The sequence below is a fragment of the Lutra lutra genome, chromosome 10 (assembly GCF_902655055.1).
Source record: "Lutra lutra chromosome 10, mLutLut1.2, whole genome shotgun sequence".
In the NCBI taxonomy this organism is placed as follows: Eukaryota; Metazoa; Chordata; class Mammalia; order Carnivora; family Mustelidae; genus Lutra; species Lutra lutra.
Genome location: NC_062287.1, coordinates 940,928 through 962,486, shown reverse-complemented (window position 1 = coordinate 962,486; position 21,559 = coordinate 940,928). Strand labels below are relative to the sequence as shown.

The 21,559-nt window shown below is 51.5% G+C and overlaps 1 protein-coding gene across 2 annotated transcripts; it reads left to right on the top strand.

The window, feature by feature from the left end:
- The first annotated feature begins 544 nt into the window (after nt 1–544).
- MMP8 (matrix metallopeptidase 8) lies at nt 545–19,319 on the top strand. Of its 2 annotated transcripts, XM_047691808.1 has the most exons (13): nt 545–784; nt 6,471–6,690; nt 8,298–8,621; nt 8,796–9,035; nt 10,830–11,074; nt 11,703–11,851; nt 11,930–12,055; nt 14,527–14,688; nt 15,036–15,153; nt 15,871–16,004; nt 16,530–16,683; nt 17,557–17,660; nt 17,821–19,319. In XM_047691808.1, the coding sequence occupies exons 4-13, from the start codon at nt 8,925–8,927 to the stop codon at nt 17,919–17,921; spliced, it is 1,404 nt and encodes a 467-aa protein (XP_047547764.1). In that variant the 5' UTR covers nt 545–784; nt 6,471–6,690; nt 8,298–8,621; nt 8,796–8,924; the 3' UTR covers nt 17,922–19,319. The 2 variants fall into 2 exon arrangements, with proteins under 2 accessions (XP_047547764.1, XP_047547765.1); XM_047691809.1 differs by lacking the exons at nt 545–784; nt 6,471–6,690; nt 8,298–8,621 and having other exon boundaries at nt 8,784–9,035.
- Nucleotides 19,320–21,559: the final 2,240 nt, after the last annotated feature.

Genomic DNA, 21,559 nt, shown 5'->3' with positions numbered 1-21,559 from the left:
AAGGTTTATAGCTTGATATACGAGCCCAAATCTGGAAATGACACATTCAGACAATTTAGTATTATAGACAAATGGAAGTGAGTGATTTACTAGGACACACAACAGCATAGATTAATCTAAAAACCGTCTTCCACACAAGAGTTCATTCTCCTGATTCCATGCATATGAACTTCATGATTAGGAAAAGTAATTGATAGGGAAAGAAATCAGGGCAGTGGTTGGCTCTGAAGAAGGATTGGGATTGGGTGAGAAGGAGCCCAGAGAACTTGCTAAGGTGATGGAAACGTTCTGGTTCTTCATGGGCTGTGGGTCACATGAACCTGTGCATCTGTGAAATTCACTAAATTGTGTGCCCTTAACACATGTACACTGCACTGTATTCAGTATCTCAAAAATATAGAAACAAAAGAGAAACTAACAGAAAAAGGAGGTTTTAATCATTATATAACTACTAAAATAGTTACATTAAATTTAATTAATTTAAGTTAAATTTATTTAATGTAAACAATGAAAAACAGTGGTTTGCAAATCTTCCCACAAACACTGGCCTAGACAGTTCTGTCTGTCTGTTTTGTCAGAAGTCCCTTTCAAGGAATCGATCGTTCCAGTCTCGTGCAAACTCTTCCAGAGAGAGCGCGTTCCTTCCGTGCATAAGGAGAAGCCGAGTCACCGTCCCGTTGACACTGCAGAGACAACAAGGCTACCTACATCACTGACACTTGGTCCACACAGTACTGGAGTCTGGCTAAGAATCAGAACGAGAGGAATAACAATGGCAAAGAAGGTAAAAGTCACATCAGGTGGAAGGGTCAAGAGGGAAGGGCCCAAATTACTGTTATCCGAAGACCGTTCGGTCGCTTACCACGAAGAGCCCAAAAGAATCAAAACTCTTTGGACAGGACAGACATTCCAGGGTTTCCAAACATAACATCAATATATCAAAAATCCTTTATATTCCTATACTCTCACAATAAACAAGTAGATAAAATATAGAAAATAAAGTACTAACAGCTACAGCAAAATCTACGATCTATGTAGGAAATAATCTAGTGAAAACAGAACGAGGCTCCAATAAATAAAATTTTCAGACCCTATTAAAGGAGAAAATCCGAACACCATACAAGTGTATGGAGTGATCTAACACTCTAAAGATGAAAATTTCCCCCAAATTAATTTATAAATGTAATGAAACTTCTATTAAATCCCAATGGGATTATTTAGGAAACTTGAAACCCTGATTTTGAAGTTTTTTACGAAGGAACAAATACACACAAGGAGCTAAGAGTTTTGACAAAGAACAAAGACAGAGGGAGTCCCAGCAGACATGAAAACACGTCACTGAGCCACTGTGACATCAGGGCATGGGCCGATATAGAAGGGGAGACAGACGCTAACGGAACCAGAAGCATGCCCTTGGGAGGACAGAGATGGCATCACAAGTTAGAAGGAAGAACTCGGATTATCAGGTTAATGTCTTGGAGAACACCTGCGTGCTATCTGGTCAAGCAGAGATGGGTTCTAGCTCTCACCACGTTTTCATGATTTCTACTCTTCCCCACATGTTTCCAGGTCTTGCTGGACACATGCAAGGGTCGCATTCTAGCCCAGTGCAATGGTTTGGGGTCGGATCGGTAGTTACGGACAGTGAATTGTGAGTGCAGGTGATGTGGGGCTCTTCTGGGCTAAAACGTTCACTTGCCTCAAAAACCCTAAACATTCCAAAAACACAGCAGAAGTCGTGTGTAATCGCATTACCCAACAATAAACACCGTTAATATTGTGTGTCATACGCCTCTGATATTTGAATGCTTGTTTTTCTCTCTAAATATGAAAATATATTGTACACACATTTTTATCACCTGGATTTTCCACGGAGCAAATGTCATATTAAGTAGTCTCTCTATTGTAATAAAAGAAAAAGTACTTTTTGACCACCACGTACGTGACGCTCTGTTTTAGGCGTTTTGTATTCATCAGCAAAATATCGAGAGCTGTGTTCGTGGGGATTTCCGCTCGGGGAAGACAAAGAGTAATACAATCTAGAAACAGAGCATGCGGGAAGACGGTGACATTCTGGGGACCCACCCAGGGTGAGGGGAGTGAAGCTTGTCCCCAGTGTCCCCAGCTGTCGGGTTGACACTCCGGACAAGGGGGCCCTGGCAGGGACGCCTGGGGGAGGAGCAGGGGCAGGGCACCTGGACGGCCGGGGAAGAGTGCTGCAGGCAGGGGTAGCCAGCCAGGGCGCAGGCGCCCGGATCGGGCATGCACCGCCGGGGCAAGGAAAAGCCGGGGGACAGTGTGGCTCCCGCTGCGTGGGGGGCGCCAAGCTCAGGAATGGACGGACAGAGGGGCCTGAGCAGAAAGTTCCCCAAGGCCATTGTCCTGATATGCTCAGTGCTGAGGAGCAGGAGGACGGGCAGGAAGGCCACAGACACTGGGGGCTCGGCAGCCCCCTCCTTCCCTTCCCTGCACCAACACCAGCTTCCTGCAGGGGCCACAAACCCTCCTTCCTGCGGACAGCAGGTGGTCAGCAAGGCTTCAACTGTCCTTGGATGAAGCTTTTCCTTCTACTATTTCCGCAGCAAACGGCAATGCGTCTGGACTTTGGGGTGCATCCTCCCGCCCCCCATAGGCGGTCCAGCTGCCCTCCTTCATCTCCTGAACTCCCTGAGAAGCTGCTCGGCAGGGACAAATCTCTGTGGGCTGGTGCGTGGTCCTGTGGCCTCTGGACGGGTCCGAGCCACGGTGGGACATGCCATGCATGAAGCCCGTTCGACCACATGTGGCCTGTCCGTCAGACCCACGATGGGACATTAAGAAGGTGTGTTTAAGCGCATGGAGGACGACCCCGGTGCAGAGGGACTCCGGCCCTTCAGGGAGCTTTCTCTGTCTGTGTTCTAGCCTGCGGCAAGCCGCACCCAAGGAGCGCTGGCTGGGTGGTGATGCCCAGGGGTCCCTCGAAGCTGCCTCGTTCCCTCCTGGCCGGTGGCCTGCGTGGTTTCCGCTCAGGCGGCCGCCGGCCCCACAGCTGCCCTGTGGACCCGGAGCGCCCCCTCCTGGCCTTGAATGGCCCAGCCCAGCACCAGCTCAGCGCCGGGCAGATCCCCGTCTCCCAGGACGTGGGTCACACCACTGGCCTGCCAGCCCAGCCTCGGGGCGTCTGAGTTGACACTGGGGACACCAGTCCCCGACACCTCACCTGTATCCAGGAATGAGCTTTCATCCCTACGAACACCGGCACAGAGACATCCCAACGCTGACGTGGTCGCCTCTATGGGGCGTCCCATTCCCTTGTCATCCTTCTGGGTGTTTGAAATTGCTCTCTTTCTCACAGAAACGTGTGCAGGGCTGTATTACGAGACTCTCACATGATGTCTAAAGTAAGTCCTCGGAGGAGCACGACGGTTTATGAACTACTTGTCATCCGCTGTCTCGTTGGAGCCCATGCAGTCCCGCGAGAGGGTCTCACAGCCACTGTCTGGCCGCTGGCCTACACCGTGCAGGCCGTGGGCTGGGCACTTCCCATGCCTGCCTCCCGGCGTCCCTGGGATGTGGGTGCTGTTGTCCCCACCGGGGACACTTGGGGAGACCGAGGCGTCGGGGGTGTGTGCCGGACCTCACAGCAGCGCGGTTCCTCGGGGCTGTGCACCTGCAGCGCGGAGACCGTGGAGCTTGTCCAAGGTCAAGAGAGGAGCACAGAGGGTGACAGGTCGAGCCCGGGGCTCCAGACGTCAGCCCCATGTGCGAAAGAGAAAGTGGCCGCCTGTAACTGCAGCCTTCTCAGGCTTCTCCGTCCCCGTGTCCTCTGCAATCACACTTGGGAATCCGGGAGAAAGATGACCTAGAATAGTCCTACGGTGACCTCAGCGTGACGTTTAAAGCAGCAGCTCCTGGGGTGAAAGGTCAACCCCAAGCTGTGACCTTGTTGAGCTTTAACAGAGACGGCTTCGGATTATAGTTACATATGGGTCCCCCTATCCCCGTACAGGACATGCCTGTTGGCTGTGTGACCTTGGGTCATTCACTTGACCTCTCTGATCCTGTTCCTGCTTCAGACTCGGGAGACTTCCCGAAAGGGACTTCGCAAAGGCACGTAGGAGCACACCCGACTTACACAGGGAGTTGAGTAAATAGTGGAGCGACACCTTCTTGGTGCTAAAAGTCAGAACAGGGACCACAGCATGTGCAGGTCGCCCCGGGATTCTGGGACAGGCAGACCGCAGACTCTCCGCACACGTCCGGACCACCCACTCCCTTCCCACTGAGAATGACTGCCCGTCGTAGGCAGAGTAAGGACCCGGGGAACCTCGTCCTACTCCCCTCGGCCTGTGAGTAGTTACCTTACGGGGCAAAGGAGCCTGGACAGGTGCGATGGAGGTGGAGGACGCTGGGAGCAGACGGGATGATGCAGGCGCGCCCAACGCAATCACACGAGCCCCGGCACGCGCAGGACGCCGGCTGACGGCAATCAACGCGGGGCGGGAGGCGGGGAGACGCGCCGGGAGACGACCCTCGCTGGCTTTGTCGCTAGAGGAGGGGGCCGCAGCCCAGGCACGCCAGCCCCCCAGAAGCTGGAGACAGCAAGGAGCTGGTTCTCCCCCGGAGCGGGGCACAGAGCCTGCGGGAACCTTGACTTCCGCCGGGGAGACCCATACCAGGCGTCCGCCTGCAGAACCATGAGCCGCCTCGTCCCGGCAGCCGCAGGAGGCTCGGGCCCTGGGCTGGCCGGTCACAGGGTGTAGGGCCTGTTTTTGTGGTATTTCAGGTTAAAAATGAAGCCGGTTGGGAAGCGCTGGCGAGGCAAGAGAGAGCAGGGCCCGGTGGACCGTGCGGTGAGCGGCACGAACCCCTCGGAGGACAGCTCGGAGCCGGCGGGGCAGCGCCGTGAGCACCGGCTGCAGTGCGCGGGGTGGGCTCTGGCGTCGAAATACCGAGAGGTGCCTGGACCCACCACAGGGTGCTCACGGGGGCTCCAGGAGGACGGATGCCACAGCACACTGTCCCCTAGGGGAAGAGGGGACGTCCTCCCGTGCCGCGGGCTTCAGGCACCGTGGAGACGGGGCAGATTGAGAAAACCCGCGGCTCAGGAAACATGAACAGTGAGACTCGCAGCGCAGGCTGGAGGGACGGACTGGGGACGAGACAGAACTCTGCAAAGTCACGGGCAGCTTCCTGTCTCCAGAAGCCCGAGCAGCCTGGCGTGGATCGTCAGCCCCCTCCGGCTGGGAGGGGAAGACACGGGAACTCGGAAGCTAATGAACGAGGTCAGGAGAGGCTGGTCACCGCTCAGGGCAGCGACCCCTCCCATCCCCGCCAGCATGGGGGCCACCACACCCGCTCGTCGGCTTCATCTGCCTGTCGGACCCGCCCCCACCTGCCACCCACAAGACAGTAGCTCCCACTGGGTCCCTGTAGTTGGTGGGAGCCATGAGGACTGCCCATGAACACTTCTCTTTCTGGGAGAGAAGAGCTTTCAGCAGTGCTAACTCGGCCCGCAGAATGGACACACGGCCTCCCTGCCTCCATCCCACCAAGAGGACAGCACACTGGTGGGTTCACACAGGCTTGGCCCTGGCCTGACGCCCCAACCTCCCAATGCCCGCGAGGGAGGCGCCAACGTGCTGGGCCGATGCGGGTGGCACGGGAGACTCAGAAGGGCCCAGGTGAGTCGCTGGAAGTTGCACGAGTAGAAGTGGCAGAGCAAAGACTTGAGCCCAGGTAGTGTGATTTCAAGGGCCGTATTCTTGACCCCTCCGCACAACCGACCCCAGTAATGATCCTGTCGACTCGATCACAGGGGAGGCCCCATCCTGATGGGCTGAGTTCAAGCATGCACAAGGCATGGGACGTTTTTCCTTCGCTTCTGGGGTTCATCCCTGGGGATGTTCCCAGGCTTGGCACACCCCGCTTCCCCGGCTGGGTCGCAGGCCTCATTGTGACCTCTGACTCCCCCTTCAGGATTCAGGCACACGTCCACATGTCCAGACAGCTTGGCGAGCTGCCTGTGCCCATCTCACGTGGCTGGGGACTCCCCCACACTTTATTTTAATTAAAGAGAAAACAGACTAAATTTTGCAACTAAATCTTGGGCCTAAAAACAGACTAAATCTTGGGTCTTAAAAGCAAAGCTGAGTTATAAAAATCCAAGTTGGTCTCTCTGCTGTGGGACAGCACAGCAGATAACTGGGCCAGGTTGCTGTCAGAGGGGGTGGCGTTCCCCAACTAAAGCTCCTGCCTTGGCTCATGCCCGTCCAAAACTTTATTTCTTCCATCTTCTTACTTGGTCCAAAACTCCTGTTATATGGAAAAAAGCCTTCATTTTTAATAAAGCATTTGCTTTTATTCTCTCTCTTAAGTTGACTTATGTCATGTATACTAAAGTGTACATGACTGGTGGTGTGTGGTGGCCCCACGCTGGCGGGGACGGGAGGGGGTGCGGCCCTGAGTGGGGACTGATCTTTTCCCCGTAGCAGGTTTTCAGAGGCGAGAGGGCCTGAGGGACCCTGGGCTCTGGGCATCAGAAGGTGGGAGGAGCAGACGTCGTGCAGGCACATGGTGGCCTGGCGTGAAGAAAGGATTTGGAAATCAGGAACGGGAGGCTCTGGAAACGCGCCCACGGCCTTCTCCACCTCCTGCTCCAGAGCCTCCTGTCACCGCGGAGGACCTGGCGCCATCTGTCTCCACATGCCGGTACTACACTCTTCCTGTCTCCCCGTCCTTGTCCTCTTGGGGACTCAGTTGGTTTATACCTGCCAGCTCAGGCCTCTCACTCCGTCCCCCCTTTTCTTCTCTCTCCCTGGCCCCCCTCCCCTCCGGCAGCCTCACGTCCCCCAGAGGTGGATGTTGTTGTTGTTGTTTGTTCATTTTGTTGTTGTTGTTTTCCTCCTTGGGTAAATGCCCAGAAGTGGGTTACTGGGACATCTGGTAGTTCCACTTTTATTTTGGGACAGTTCTGTCTAATACAACATTTACAGAAACAGCACCAACCTTGGGTTCTGGTCTAAATCATTATGTTTGGAAGCAAGTGCCTTTATGACCTTGTGAGGAAGCCAGTACATCAGCGTAACTAAGGGTAGACCAAGGTGAAGACACTCTTCTTCAGTCGGACGAGGTGTTTTCACTGAAGACCTAATGTGGAGGAAGTCGCAGCGTGATTGAGTTGGGGCCCAGGGACGGCTGCCGTGATCACGACCTTAGGGCAGCTTGAACAACCTGGCAGGGAGTTGGGGAGCATCCGCACGTGTACAGGGAATGGATTGCCCCGTCTCAGCATGTTCACATCCCATTTCCCCTTCAAGGTCCAGCTCAAAGTCGACCTTCTAGGAAGCCTTCCTTGATTGCATCTACCCCCCACCATAGTTTTTTCCTCCAGACTCCTACAGCATTTTGTCTCAACTGCTATTATTTTTTTTAAAGACTTTATTTAGAGAGAGAGGGAACACAAGCAGGGGGAGTGGAAGAGGGAGAAGCAGAATCCCCGCTGAGCAGGGAGCCTGATGCAAGGCTCGATCCCAGGACCCTGAGATCACGAGCTGAGCCAAAGGCAGACACTTAACGACTGAGCCCCCCAGGTGCCCTGAACCACTATTAACTTACCTCCAGGAATCTGGTACTCATGACAGCACCTGGAGTGTTTTGCATTTTTAGAAATCACGTGAGACACACCAGGAGGGACCTGAACTACTGACCGTAGCATCTCAAAGGCATCATTTACATGCTAACACATGTCTGTGTCACACATGTTGAGGCACACATTTATACCCGAAACAGCCGCCCTTGCAGAACATGTAAAGGTACAGAAGTGAGCACACGCAAAGATCATTCAGTGACATCATCTTGTGCATGTAGTCAGATAAGGGGGACCAAGGCACAGGAATTTAAGCCCGACCCCCGGTCCCTGACCAGGGCAGCCACCTGGTCTAAAAACCCTCTCTGGAGGATTTCCATTCCTCATCTGTGAGCCGGACTTGGGACCCGCTTGGGTTGTCCCCTGCTTGGACCCCACCCCGCTCCGTCATGGGCCAGCTGGGTGCCCCGGTGGGAGAGCCTGATGGCTCAGGCTCGCCGAACACCACACTTGGGCTGAATCCTAACTGCCCCCTTCTTAACCTGTGACTCACACAAGTCCTCTCCCTTCTCTGGAGGTGATTTCCCCTGCAGAATACAGGAAGCCAGCCTCCCAAGGCTGCGTGAGGTTATAACAGATGCACGGCAAGTTATGTCCAGGACGTAATAAATATGTGACTGATTGTTTATTATTGTCACCGTTCGCATTGCTCTCCTCGTCCTTCCCACAGAGCGTCCAGCGCGCAGACTTCTCTAATCCCCGGAGGCCGGAACCCCATTCCCCAGCGGCTGTCCCAGGACGCCCACACCAACCCTGCTTGCCGACCCCCGACCCAGACGCGCTCTCCTCCCAGCAAGGGTGGCTGTGCACAGAGCTGCTCAAACGGGGCCCCCGGGTCCCAGGCTAAAGACGGCTAACCCGGCCATGCCCCTCCATGAACCAACACAGCCCCGGCGACGTCCCTGACTAGAAGACGTAAGCCACAGAAAGCGGCTGACTGTCTCCTTCAGGAGTAACCCCCGTGCCTTCTCCTAGACCACACAACTGTGCCAAAGTCAGTCTCTAACCAAAACCCCAAGAACAAAGAAGAGCAATTTGCGCTTATTTTTTCTACTGAAAGTGACCCCCCCCCCGCCCGCCGGTTCTGGGGGACTAAATCACTGGAACGTTGCAACAGCGTCGGAGCGTAATGTATTGCTTCACACTCCCGATGGGGCAACTGTTGCAGATGCGGCTTTTATAAGGGACCGGGTGAGAGAGCAGTGACTTACCCACTATCTGGGGAGCTGGAAACACCCACAGCGGAGGGGACCCCTCCCGGAGGAAGGCCAGGAGGGCAGCGTTTGCAGAAAAGGCCATGTTCCGTCTGAAGACGTTGCCTCTCCTGATCCTCCTGTCCGTGCGGCTCTCCCAGGCCTTCCCAGTCCCTGGGGGGTCCCCAGAAGAGACGGACGCACAAGTCGTTCAGGTAAACGAGCTCTCCGGTGGGTCGGTGGTCGACTGCTGCTTCTTAGGCAACTGTGTGGCTTGTTTCTACTTTTTAATTAAATCAGCCTGAAAGGAGTTATGTGGAAGCTGTGTCTGAGCTCAGACATCTCGTTTCCGGGGTCTGGAGACCCACTGAGAAGGAGCGGCTTTATTTTATTTCATTTCTTTTTGTGTCATGTTAGTCACCGTACAGCACGTCATTTGTGTTTGATGTCGTGTTCCATGATTCATTGTCTGCGTATAACCCCCAGTGCTCCGTGCGGTCCTCGCCCTCCTTAATACCCACCACGGGGCTCACCCGTCCCCTCCAAAACCCTCAGTCTGTTTCTCGGAATCCGTAGTCTCTCATGGTTCATCTCCCACTGATCCCTCCCCCTTTGTTTTTCCGTCCTTATCCTAGTGTCCTCCATGCTATTCAAGAAAGAATGGTTTTAACTATGAAACTAAGTGGTTTTCTTTCTCACTCACCTAAGATTCTCCCCATCCGTTATATGCAACCCAGTTCCTCCATGTCTGATGCTTTCTGTACTGACTATCTCTGCAGTCAGAAACCTCCGGGGAACCAGAGAGCACGAGGACGGGCTTTTAGAAGGAACTAGAAGTCAGTTCCTGGTACAATGGGATTTCCTACAGCAGATTCTGCTTCTAAATACATGTTTATAAATGTTTATAAAGCAAAACCACTAGTTATTTTCCATCATTACACGAAAGTCAGGCCAAATTTTGAAGAAACACCAGGGAATGCTGTCACAGATTTGTCACACGTCATTTCCTTAGCATTGCAGTTGTAGAAAAGCATTGTTCTTTTTGTTTTGTCCTTTTCCTTTTTTCTTAAATACCTCTCACAGTGGGACTAGTAATAACCCCAGGGCTAACAGCGAGGGCTCCGCGAGTGCTGACCGTGTGTGGGACGCCCCGCTGGGCACCTCGTCCATCCTCCCTGCAACCCTGTGAGGTGCTAGTTTTACTCTCACTTGAGAGACCAAAGTGAATCTTAAGTCCTTTAAATGACGTGTCCAGAAACCATAGCAGAGCTAAGACTGGAGCCCAAGCCTCTGAGTCCCACAGGTGGGAAGAGCACAGAAGTGCCAGTCCTGTGTCACCTGCCTGGTGACAGGTGTTCCCAGGCTGGTTGGGGCGAGAGAGACCACTGACGTAGCCCCTTCCCCCCACCTCTGCGGCCTGAGCAGCGTGGCCCCTTGCAGAGGTGGCAGGTGGGGAAAAGGCTAGTGTCCACGAGGGCGCCGTTCTTCCTGAGACACCGTCAGTTCTCATTTGGGAAGCCTCCGGGACAGTGGGGACCCACATTGTCACCTTGGCAGTTTCCCTGCATCTGGGCATGCCCATGTCTTAGTGAGGAGGATGGAACGTTCTCTTCAGGAGCAGGAAGATGGTTAAAAGAGAATCCACTTCGGTGCAGTTAACACCCCAGACATCCGCGCGCACCAGCGCCCCTTGTTCTTTGTAAGGAGGAGCCAGGCTCCCGCCAGGCTCCTGCCTGCTCCCGCCTGTGCACCAGCACTCCGCGTGGGGACATGGGCCTCGTCCCTTACGAAATACCTGCTTTTGTGTATCAACACTGACCGGAACACCGAGCGGAAGGGCTGTCCTGTCTCGCCGTCCCTGCTCTCTCAGAGCGGACCCCGAATCCGTGCTGCCCTCCCACGGGTCATTAGCCGGTTAGGAGCCCGCGGCGATGCGGAGAGCGTGCGGGGTGCCCAGGGGTGGGCGGCGGCGCCCCAGCAGGGCCCCTTCTGTGTCTGTCTGTGCCCAGGATTACCTAGAAAAGTTCTACCAGTTACCAAGGAGAGGACTGCGGTCACAGAGGCAGAACAGCCCTAGCGTGATCGTTGAGAAGCTCAAAGAGATGCAGCGTTTCTTCGGGCTGAGCGAGACGGGGAAGCCAGACCGGCAGACGCTGGCGGTGATGCGGGAACCTCGCTGCGGGGTGCCTGACAGCGGGGACTTCACGCTGACCCCCGGAAACCCCAAGTGGGAACAAACCAACCTGACCTACAGGTGAACGTTCGAGCCCAGAGCCCGACAGGGGTGTTTGTCAAGGCTTTGTAATGGGCTGGGTGCTGTCCCAGGACGCGGGATACATGGGAGACAGGTGTCCCTGCCCGGGGCGGCCAGAGCTGGTGTGAAGGAGCAAAGACCCCACAGGCTTTCCTCCCCCACAGCCTGACGCTCCAGTTCTCCTCCCCCAGCAGTCTCAAGAGGACAGGGCAACACTAGGCAGTGTCTCTATGAACTCCACTGAAGACCCCAAACAGCCTCACTCGTAGCTGGGCAGACCAACCCCAGTTCCGTGTGTCCTGATCACAGCAACGATACCCAGGATTGGTTCAGTACTGTGGTTTGCTGAGGTCTGGGCTGAATACTTAACATGTCCTTAATCCCCTCAACCCCTCTACGAGCTACTATTCATGATGCTCTTAGGAATAAAGACACTGAGTTTAAAGATCAGGAATGACCTGTCCAGAGGCAGGTCTATCTGCAGCCCCAACTCCTGTCCCCCTCCCGCCCCAGACCTTCCCCACGGCTGGTTCATCACATACACCGCTCCGTCCCAGAGGGAGAACCATGGTCTGCTGACAGCCGGCCTCTAAACCATGAGTCCTCCTCCCATCTTCTCATTTTTAAGGATTATTAAGTACACCACACAGTTGTCAGAGGCCGATGTGGAGGAGGCTATTAAGAAAGCCTTTCAAGTGTGGAGCAACGCGTCACCCCTGACCTTCACCAAGACCTCGCAGGGAGAAGCAGACATCAAGATCGCTTTTGTCCAAGGAGGTAGGCTCATCGTGCTCAGATTGGCCCTCCTGGCTAACCCGGGACTTGGCAGGGACCCGACAAACTGTCTTGTTTCAGATCATGGCGACAATTCTCCATTTGATGGACCCAATGGGATCCTGGCTCACGCCTTCCAGCCGGGCCAAGGTATTGGAGGAGACGCGCACTTCGATGAAGACGAAATATGGACCATAAATTCCAGCAGTAAGTTAACCAGGATTGGGTCAACATGCAGCTCCTGACCAAGCTTCCTTCCATCAGAAGCCCCTCCTGTACGCATGCACACACGCACATACACACACACACACACGCGCGTGCGCGCCCGAGTTACTGTAACCTTTCACACTCACGTGGGCTGATCGTTCTAAATTTTTGAGACTTCATAATGCTAAGTAAATTTAGGTCTTAAAAAAGCCCTAAGGCTAATTATTCACCTTGTTTTCCTAGGACAGCCATCGAAAAGCTATAGACTGTGGCTAAATCCCGCCCTGTCCTGTTCGCATAAAGTTTTATTGAAACAGGGACGCCCTTTCTTGTTTATGTACCGTCTATGGCTATTCTCACGGTTCAACAGCAGAGCTGAGTACTTGCTACGGAAAGCACGCGGCTCACAGAACTAAAATACTATCTAAAACCTCACAAGCTTGGGAGCCGCTGCTTCAGGGCTTCTGTTTCTTTGTAATAATCTGAAATTTAATGATGTTTGGAGAAGGTCCTTATTTTGAAATCCAGAAACAACTGGGTTCATTGAGAAAACTACCCCACTCAGAAAACAGCCACCCTATTTTTCATTGAGCTGTTTCATTTCACAGAGCTCGTTTTTGGTGGTTGTTCCTATGGGACAAACCACCCCTCTCAGGAGAAGACTGACAATGAGAAGAGTCAGACCACGTGAAGGAAGAACACGTTAGAAAATAGGAAAGGAACCTTTAATCTTTGCTTGGAACCTGCTCCTCCCACCTTTTTCTCAATGTCTGTGTTGTGAGCGTTTGCCCCACCCGAGTCCCTGCGCTAGGCGCTGGGATTAGCCAAAGATAAAGAACATTCTGCAGGACTTTGAATTCCTCTTGCCCGCCCCGCTGGTGCACGTGGTGGTCCCCTCTTACCTGAACTAAGTGATCCAGATTCCCACCTGGGCTGTTTACCTCCAGTTCTGCTCTAAGCTTTCCCAGCACCGCAGCAGAATTTACACTGGGAGAGCCCGTGGTGGACCACGTTACCCTCTGGTGTAAACTTCCAGTATTATGTTTCTGGACCACGTAACATCTGGAGGGCTCGTGGGAGTCAGCCAACTCGTCCTTTGTCCTGTCTTCCTGTTCCCCCTGCAGCAGCCACGCTGTGCATGGACTGCTCCCACGTCACCCCACATGCCTCCCGACCACCCCCTGTCTGCTCACATGGCACCCCAGACCTTCCTTCTGAAATCCCTCTCTGCCCTGCCCCACACCACCCCTGTCTCGTGTTTTAGCTGGAAGTGAGGACTTTCTGCTCAGAATCCCAACAGCCTCTGTTTCTCTTTCTCGGCCACTGCTCACTGTCCTGCGCCACTCACGTCGTTGAGCTACAGCTCCCCTTCTAGACTGTGCATCATGACCCACCCCCCAGAGCCCCTCACAACGTGCTCCAGCACTCAGAGCGGCTTTTGAGATGCGCTCAGAAATGCAAAACTGCAAGGATGTGATGGTCAAGAAAGAACGTCTTGGGGCAGTGGTAGAATTTCGGCAGACTAGCTGTCAGTAGGACAGGGCATAGGTCTTGCCATCAACCTGGATTTGGCTCCAGCTTATTGGTCGCAAGACCTCTAACAACATACCCAAAATCTGTGGGCTTCAGTCCCTTTACTGCAGAAATATTTCTAAATACTTGACACAAATGTGGCAAGGACTGAATCGTATCGTACAGCCCTGCATGTCGAAAGTGCTCTTTTTTAAGAGGTGAGCATGGAAGACAGGGCACATTGTGTCCGCAGGACGGCCGGAGTGAAGAGTTCCCCTCTCACAGCAAGTCCTCAGGTGTCCGCCAGGCCAGGGAGGGGTCCTTGCTCTCGGCCAAGGAGCTTGGGCTCTGTCTGACCGAAGTGTGAGCCTTAGAAGTCGGGTTCCCAGCTGGGGAAGGCACTGTGCTCCTGGAAGCTAAAGCTGGGGGAAGGAGCAGGTTTGTCTCTTTCCAACAAGGGGGAAGGTGGAGAGTCCTTGAAGCTGCTGGGAGAACTGGGAATCTGGGAGGAGCTGGTGCCGGCTGACGGGGTGTCAGGGAGGCCAGGCAGGTCTGTCTGCATCTAGGGCTTGTCGTGACCCAGCAGGGCTCTTCTCTGGACCTGGGTGGCTGAACCGGGCTGCGGAGCCCCACAGGACGATGGAGTCCCCCGCCCCGCCCAGTCCCTTCTCTCAGGCTCTGGTCCACACCCGTGCAATACCAGAGTCAGATCAAAGGCTGTATTTGTATTTCTTGCTTCTGAGCTCTGATGAGGAGCTTCCCGCACCCAAACCCCCAGCTCCTACCTTGATGCATCCAGCCTCCATCTCTTCAGGTGCCTGAAGGGGAAATGCGGGAGAGAGGCAGGGCGGCGGTTTCTCCAGCTCTGCTGGCCTGGAAGCCGTGTTCCTCGAGGTCCTACTGTCCCCGCCCTTGCCGCCACGTGAAGCCACCACCCGTCATGCATGCTTGCATTTCAGGTTACAATCTGTTCCTTGTTGCCGCCCATGAATTTGGCCACTCCTTGGGGCTCGCACACTCCATGGACCCCGGAGCCTTGATGTACCCCAACTACGCCTTCCGCGACCCCAGCACCTACACCCTCCCCCAGGATGACATCAACGGCATCCAGGCCATCTACGGTGAGGTCCCTGCTGGAGCCCCGGGCACCCGGGGAGGTGCCAGCTTGTCTGGGGCGTCCTTGAGAAGAGGGACGGACGGGATGAGGAGTTTGAAGTAACGCGTGGGGAGGGGGGAGGCACGGAATTTGAACTATTTTACTTCACAACTGAACCTGGAGCATCTCTGAAAACCACCATTCCGGTTTAAGGTAACTTGAAGGGGGCCACGTGTATGGTTGCTTTGATCCCTTGTGGGAGGGTCTGGCAGGCTTTCTCGTCCTGTGAAAACCCTCCGCTTCCTGAGGAGCGTCCCACGTACTCCAGCAGTCACACTGGACGGAAGTTGATAAAAAGCTTTTTTTTTAAAGGTCCTTCAAACAACCCCATCCAACCAACCGGACCGAGCACGCCCACAGCCTGTGACCCCAGACTGACGTTTGATGCTATCACCACACTCCGTGGAGAAATACTATTCTTCAAAGACAAGTATAAGATTGAACTGTTTCTTCCTTGGACTTAATTTACCAGCGTGACTTAGAGCTGGGTTCTAATCAGTCCCCGGGGGACACATTGTGTGCTTTTTCCTCCGGGTCCTGGGTTTGTGCAGCCCCTTGCAGTGGGTTGTGCTTTCTGAGTAACTCGAAATGTCCCGGAAAATTAAAAAAAAAAAAAACAAAAAACAAAAAACAAAAAACGCAAACACACGTAAACATTCAGATTTGGGTGATAGCGTGGGGACACGGGCTCCGGCTACCCGTGGGTTTACCAGACACCGAAACCTCATCCACTCCCGCCCACATTCAGTCCAGGGAATGGACTGAGCCCAGGATAAGCTGGGGCAGGTCACCTCAAGGGTTGGGGTTTTCAGTCTTCCACTGGCTGCTTTGTGACTGTGGGATCAGGGGTGGATTTACTCTTTTGCTTTTGCTGGAAAACTCAAAAGAATCTCGGCATTCTGTAGGAACAAGAGCGAGCCTTGCCAGGGCATGTCGGGGGGACAGGGCACATGTGATCCTAGAAGGTCATTCCTAGGAGCTCCCCTAAAGCCTGGGAAGCACCCCGGAGGTGAACAGCATCACGCACGTTGGCCACGGTGCTAGAAATTGCCCCGGGATGGGGTCCCACCGTCCCTGCAGTGTCGGCAGAGCGAGCGCACACGGGGGCCTGGGGACGCTGCCCGCTCACAGCCCTGTGCTCCTCTAGGTACTTCTGGAGGAGACACCCTCAGCTGAGAAGAGTCGAACTCAACTTCATCTCCCTCTTCTGGCCGTCCCTGCCGGACGGCATACAGGCAGCCTATGAGGATGTGGACAAGGACCTTGTTTTCCTATTTAAAGGTAACTGCCTACAGTTTTCACCCTGTTTTTGTTGTCTCCGAAGTGAGGGGAGGATTTCTTTGTGGTCCCTTCTGGGCTGAGAGGAGCTGAGCCGATGACAGCATGTCACCCCAACTGGACTTGCTCAAGAGACCTGGGCTGGGTCGGGACCCGGCCACTCACTGCTCCGGGAGCTGGAGCAGCTCTTTCTGCCTCAGCCCTGCTTTCCCACCCCGTCCCACCCTCCTCGTCCCAGGTCTAACAGTGTCCGAGCCCCCGTGGCTGTAACAGCATCTCTGCTTCGAGGGCTCATGACCTGACGGAGTCCCCCAGCCGTGAGGCCCTGCTCGTCAGGCTCAGAGTTGTTAGCGGGGGCTGGGGAACCACGAGGGCTGATACAGCCCGATGAACTTGACCACCTCGGTCTTTTCAAGACTCCTGTTCCGTTGTTTCTGTGAAGAATTTACACCAAGACTAAGAAGGGATACCACATGATGTTGCAGAAGCAGAAAACTTTATCTAACGTGTGACCCGACTCGTTGACAGGTAGCCAGTACTGGGCTCTGAATGGCTATGACATTAAGCAAGGTTATCCCAGGGACATCTCAGACCACGGCTTCCCAAGCAGCGTACGAGCGATCGATGCGGCTGTTTATTACAGGAGAAAAACCTACTTCTTCGTAAACGACCAGATCTGGAGGTAAGGCAAACTGTTTGAGTTGGAGGTGGACATCTGCCTGTTTACTGTCTACAGACCACTAGCAAGCAGCCGTCTGAAGGTTCTGAAACCCGGTGATCTCGGGTAGGCATTCTTTCTCACAAAACGACCGATGTTGCCATGGCTTTGTAAAGTGTCATTTTTATAAAATTAAAAAGTCTTCACAATGGTATTGAAGATTCTATGTCAGGAAACAAATCAAACCTTGAAAGAGCCCCGGGAAGGGAAGCAAAGAAAGAAGCTGATTCTGGGGCGCCTGGGTGGCTCAGTGGGTTGAGCCTCTGCCTTCGGCTCAGGTCATGATCCCAGGGTCCTGGGATGGAGCCACGCATCAGGCTCTCTGCTCAGCGGGGAGTCTGCTTCCTCCTCTCTCTCTCTCTGCCTACTTGTGATCTCTGTCTGTCAAATAAATAAATAAAATCTTAAAAAAAAAAAAAGAAGCAGCTGATTCTCAGGAAATGAATTCTAACACACTCAAGAGAGCCCACAAAATGTGGGGGCCACACTGGACTTGTTACCTCACTACTGGGGGTGTGCAGGGGGTGAGAGGAAGAGAGACTGACTCTGTACCCATTGAGGAAATCTCAGAAAAGCAAACCCTTCTTTCAGAAAATAACATTGTACTAGCCATCAGAAGCCTGCTTCAGTGTTGATGCTACCCACATATTTTATAAATGGGATTTTGTACCCTTAGGTAGAGAACTCCGCCGTTCGTAGGCCCAGGACATAAGACATTATGAAGACCGAATGAGAAAATATGTGTGAGGACACTTTATAAAGTATATGTAATTTAAAGAAAACTGTTGTCGTCAGATACTTTACTAATTTTAAAACATGGGATTTTTTTCCCATCAGATATGATAACCAAAGACAATCCATGGAACCAGGTTATCCCAAAGCCATAGCAAGTATCTTTCCAGGAATAGAAACCAGAGTTGATGCGGTTTTCCAGCAGGATCGTAAGTAAAATAATAATAATGATGATGATGATGATAATAATAATAAATTTGTTTAAAATTTTAAAATAGCACATTTGCATTTAAATGTTATATTAGAAACAACTGAAAACATCTGAGATCTAAAAGCTAATTCAATATTTTATCTTTTTTTTTTTTACAGATGTTTTCCTTTTCTTCAGTGGACCAAGATATTACGCATTTGACCTTGGTGCTCACAGGGTCATCAGGATCGACAGAAGCCAGCGGTGGCTGAACTGCTGAGAAACCAAAGCCAAGTCGCGCTTGCTCGCACCCCTCGCTGCCCACAGAGGGAAAGCCCAGTTTGCACGGCCATTTTCCTGCGTCCTGTTTAGACTCTTCCTAACATAAGTAATGCTGTTTGCTGTCACTGTCCTCACTGGACCTGCCTTCTGTGAACATACATCTGGAGTACCCGTTGTCTCCAGGTTCCTCTGATTCCATCTCGAGAGGAGATGAAGCTTCCTTGTCCCCTCAATATCCACTCTACCAGTACTTGCTTACCTGACTTCTGCAATGCTTGTGTACAACCTCAATCTCCTTTCCCTGCTGTATACAGTTCAGCACTGGGCTTTGGTGAAGGGTAGAGTCCAGGAACAGCATGAACCGTGCCTCTCACCTTTACTAAAAACGTAGTGTTATTCTCCACCCTCGGAAAAAATACTGTGGATCCATGTTGTGGCTTGAATTGTGTCTCCCAGAAAGAGAGGTTGAAGCCCAGTGGTAGGTACCTATGAGAAGACCTTATTTGGAACTAGGGTCTTTGAAGGTGCAACCAGGTAAAAGGAGGTTATGCAGGAGCAGGCTGGACGTAAGGGCTGGGGTCCTCGCATGAGGAGGAGCCACGCAGACACGTAGCCGACAGAGACACATGAACATAGAGACAGACACGCGAACGGCGCACCCGCAAGCCAAGAACAGCCAGCAACCACCAGAAACCAGGAGGAGGCGAGGAAGGATCCCTCCTAGGACCTTCAGAGCAAAGAATTTTATCCTCCCCACACCTTGGTTTTAGACTTGTAGCTTCCAGAACTGGGATCTAGCAAGCTAGGCTGGAGTCTGCGGAGCTTCCTTCCGGCAGTCCTGGGATATCTGACAGCTTAGTCAACAGGAAAGGACAAAGTTGAACCCTCTGTGAGGGTTACTGTCCCCTTCCCCAACAAGGAGAAAAAGGGGAGGTACCACATTCTCTTCTGTCTCCGCCCTACTCTGTCCTTTTAGAGTCTAAGCAAGTGAGCTAGTGAATGGACCTGTCGTTCCTTATTTCTTCTTCTCCAGGGATACACAGGAGGGCACAGTCTCCCCCAAGGAAGATTTACTGCACAAACAGAACAGCACTAGGCACAGAATTCAGTGAATCCCATTACATTAAAGTAAGCTGAGATGCATACCTTTGATAGTGCTTCTTTTCTGTCAAGAACTTTAGGGCTCTGGGACCACAATGGCTAATCCAGATATCAAAAATCATTAAAATGTCATATCTGCAGTTGTTAGACTATAATGCAGCTTATTACTCATTAAGTAAGCGAATTGTAGAATATATGTATTACTAACACATTCTATTTCCTTTTTCTGTTTTTAAGCCTCACAGATAATTTAGTAATTCAGTACCTTATTCTGGTTCAAAAATTACTGGGTTCAAAATAAATATATTAAATAACTAACTAGTGATCTATAATTTCTGACGATGTTGCCCCCTAGTTCATATAAGGTAGAGAGACGAATGGCAAATTTCACTATATTTGAAGTTCTTTGTTTTCTTGTCAGAATTATAACATTGACATTAACTTTTTAGAAACTGTTTCCATTCACAAAATACTTTGTAAATACTCAATTTCCTTCACAGGCTCCCTCAAATATGTCAGCACATTTTCTTCTCAACTTATTTCATGAGGTGAGAAAACAAACTTGGATATACTATCATTTCATTCAGTCACTCATTCATTTATTCAACAATAACTCATCACCTGCATGTCCCAGGTACTGTGCAGACCTGGGAAAGTGAGAGAGAGAGAGAAGGAGTTCATTGTATCAATGTAATAAGTGCAAACATTGGAGTCAAGTTCAGACTATGCTATTTTCTGAGACATCTTGTGTCCACTTTTACAGGCATGAAGATGGGAGATTCAGAACACTGGCTAGTTATGCTAGGTTCTTGGCCCAAACCTCATCTATATACACATTGTTGAGATGAGAACTGAATTCATAGTATTTCTTTAACCACATTTCAGAGAGTCCTTGAAAGCGAACCACAATAAGAAGTGAAACAAAGAAATCAAAAATTACTCCTTTTTAAAAGTCCTCTTTGTGTGGTATTTTCTGGCTGTTACACTGACATTTTACACTTGATCTTAGCCAAAAGGCCGAGAAGCGATACACTGACATTTTATGTAAATACAAGAGCTCCAAGAATCTGAGCTCAGAACTTAAGTCATGAGAGGACTTTTTACCTTGGGTTAAATTTCTTCAAAAGCAAAGCCTAACTCCAGACCTTGGTGTGGTTATTTTTACTGGGGACACGTTCCCAGGAAGCAGGAGTGAGGCAGCAGGCAGAGTGAGTAAAAGGAGAAAAGCCAACACAAGGGCGCTGTTGAGGTTTCTATGATGGGCAACAGAGGTTTGATGCCAGCCGGACCTCCTGAGAAGCCTACCCAACACCTTTGTCTGTTGAAATCTGGAAGGGATGGGAAACTGGGTATTTGTGCATCTGTTCCCTCCTGCCTAGGGTGGGTCTAGGTGACACTTAGGAAGAAAGCAGAAGCCATGCCAGAGATACCTCCTGCATCTTGTTGATGGGAAGTTAAAATGTTGGGAAACTGGAGAAGTCTTCTCTGGAGGAATTTAGCAGCCCACTGACCTCTGTTAACACTTTCTCCCCCCCTCCTTTGTTGTGACAACACCCCAATTTCACTTGTGATCGCGATACATCCAACGAACGGAATACATTCTGTGCTCCTGCTGGCAGATGCGGCCAGTGTTTAATTTCTTGCCAAAATGCATATGCAGAGTATTGTGTGGGCTTCTGGAAAGACACTGGGAACTTGCTTACTCTGCCGTCCTCCTTCCCGCTGCCTGTAACACACAAAGTCTCCAAACGTGTGAAAAAAATCTTCTAATATGAGAAACAGGCACCCAGAAAGAAACTTTGAAGAAATAGAGACAATTCTGGGAGCAAAGCAAAATGTCAAGATACAGTTAAAAATACTATACATTCTCAAAAGATAGGGCATATTCTACATCCAAAAACCACTAACAAAATGCAAGAAAATAAATAAAACATTCAGAGAATTATAAAGAACTCTTGGAAACTAAAAACACAACTGGGCTGGAAAATAATGTTGGCAGAGAACAGTGAAAGAAATATTGGAGCACAGAGTTTCAATCAATGAGGTCCAAAAGATGTGCATTCCAGAAAAGGGAAGGGAAAATTGAGTGGGAAAAAATTATCGAAATGACAGAGGAAAATTTTCTGGAAATTTTCATAGTGAAAGGGTCTGCTTACTGCCCAGCAACATTAATGGGAGAAGAAAAAGAAAGAAAGAAAGAAAACCACAAGAGACTTCAGTATGAAATTTCAGGATAGCTGCATAAAGAGAATATTTCCAACATCTTTCAGGAGAAAAAAATGAAGAATCAGAATAAAAGACTTCCCAGCAGCAGCACTAGATTCTAGAAAACCAGTCAAGAGTGCTTCTAACATCTGAAAGAAAATTTACTTCAGTACACTCTCGATCAGGTGTCAGGATGGAATAAGGGACGTTCTTAAGCACAAGAAGATTGAAAACACTCATTTTCCTTGCACGCTTTCCAGCGCCTGCCCCCATCTCCCTTGGCTGTCTTCAAGTGTATTGGCTCTAATTGGCCAGACCTCCCAAAGTGCA

Excerpts from the sequence above, each read along its gene's own strand:
- MMP8 (XM_047691808.1), top strand. The coding sequence starts at position 8,925 with ATGTTCCGTCTGAAGACGTTGCCTCTCCTGATCCTCCTGTCCGTGCGG. Across the intron at positions 12,056-14,526 it reads ATGGACCATAAATTCCAGCA|GTTACAATCTGTTCCTTGTT; the intron begins GTAAGTTAACCA and ends CTTGCATTTCAG. Across the intron at positions 17,661-17,820 it reads TGCGGTTTTCCAGCAGGATC|ATGTTTTCCTTTTCTTCAGT; the intron begins GTAAGTAAAATA and ends TTTTTTTTACAG.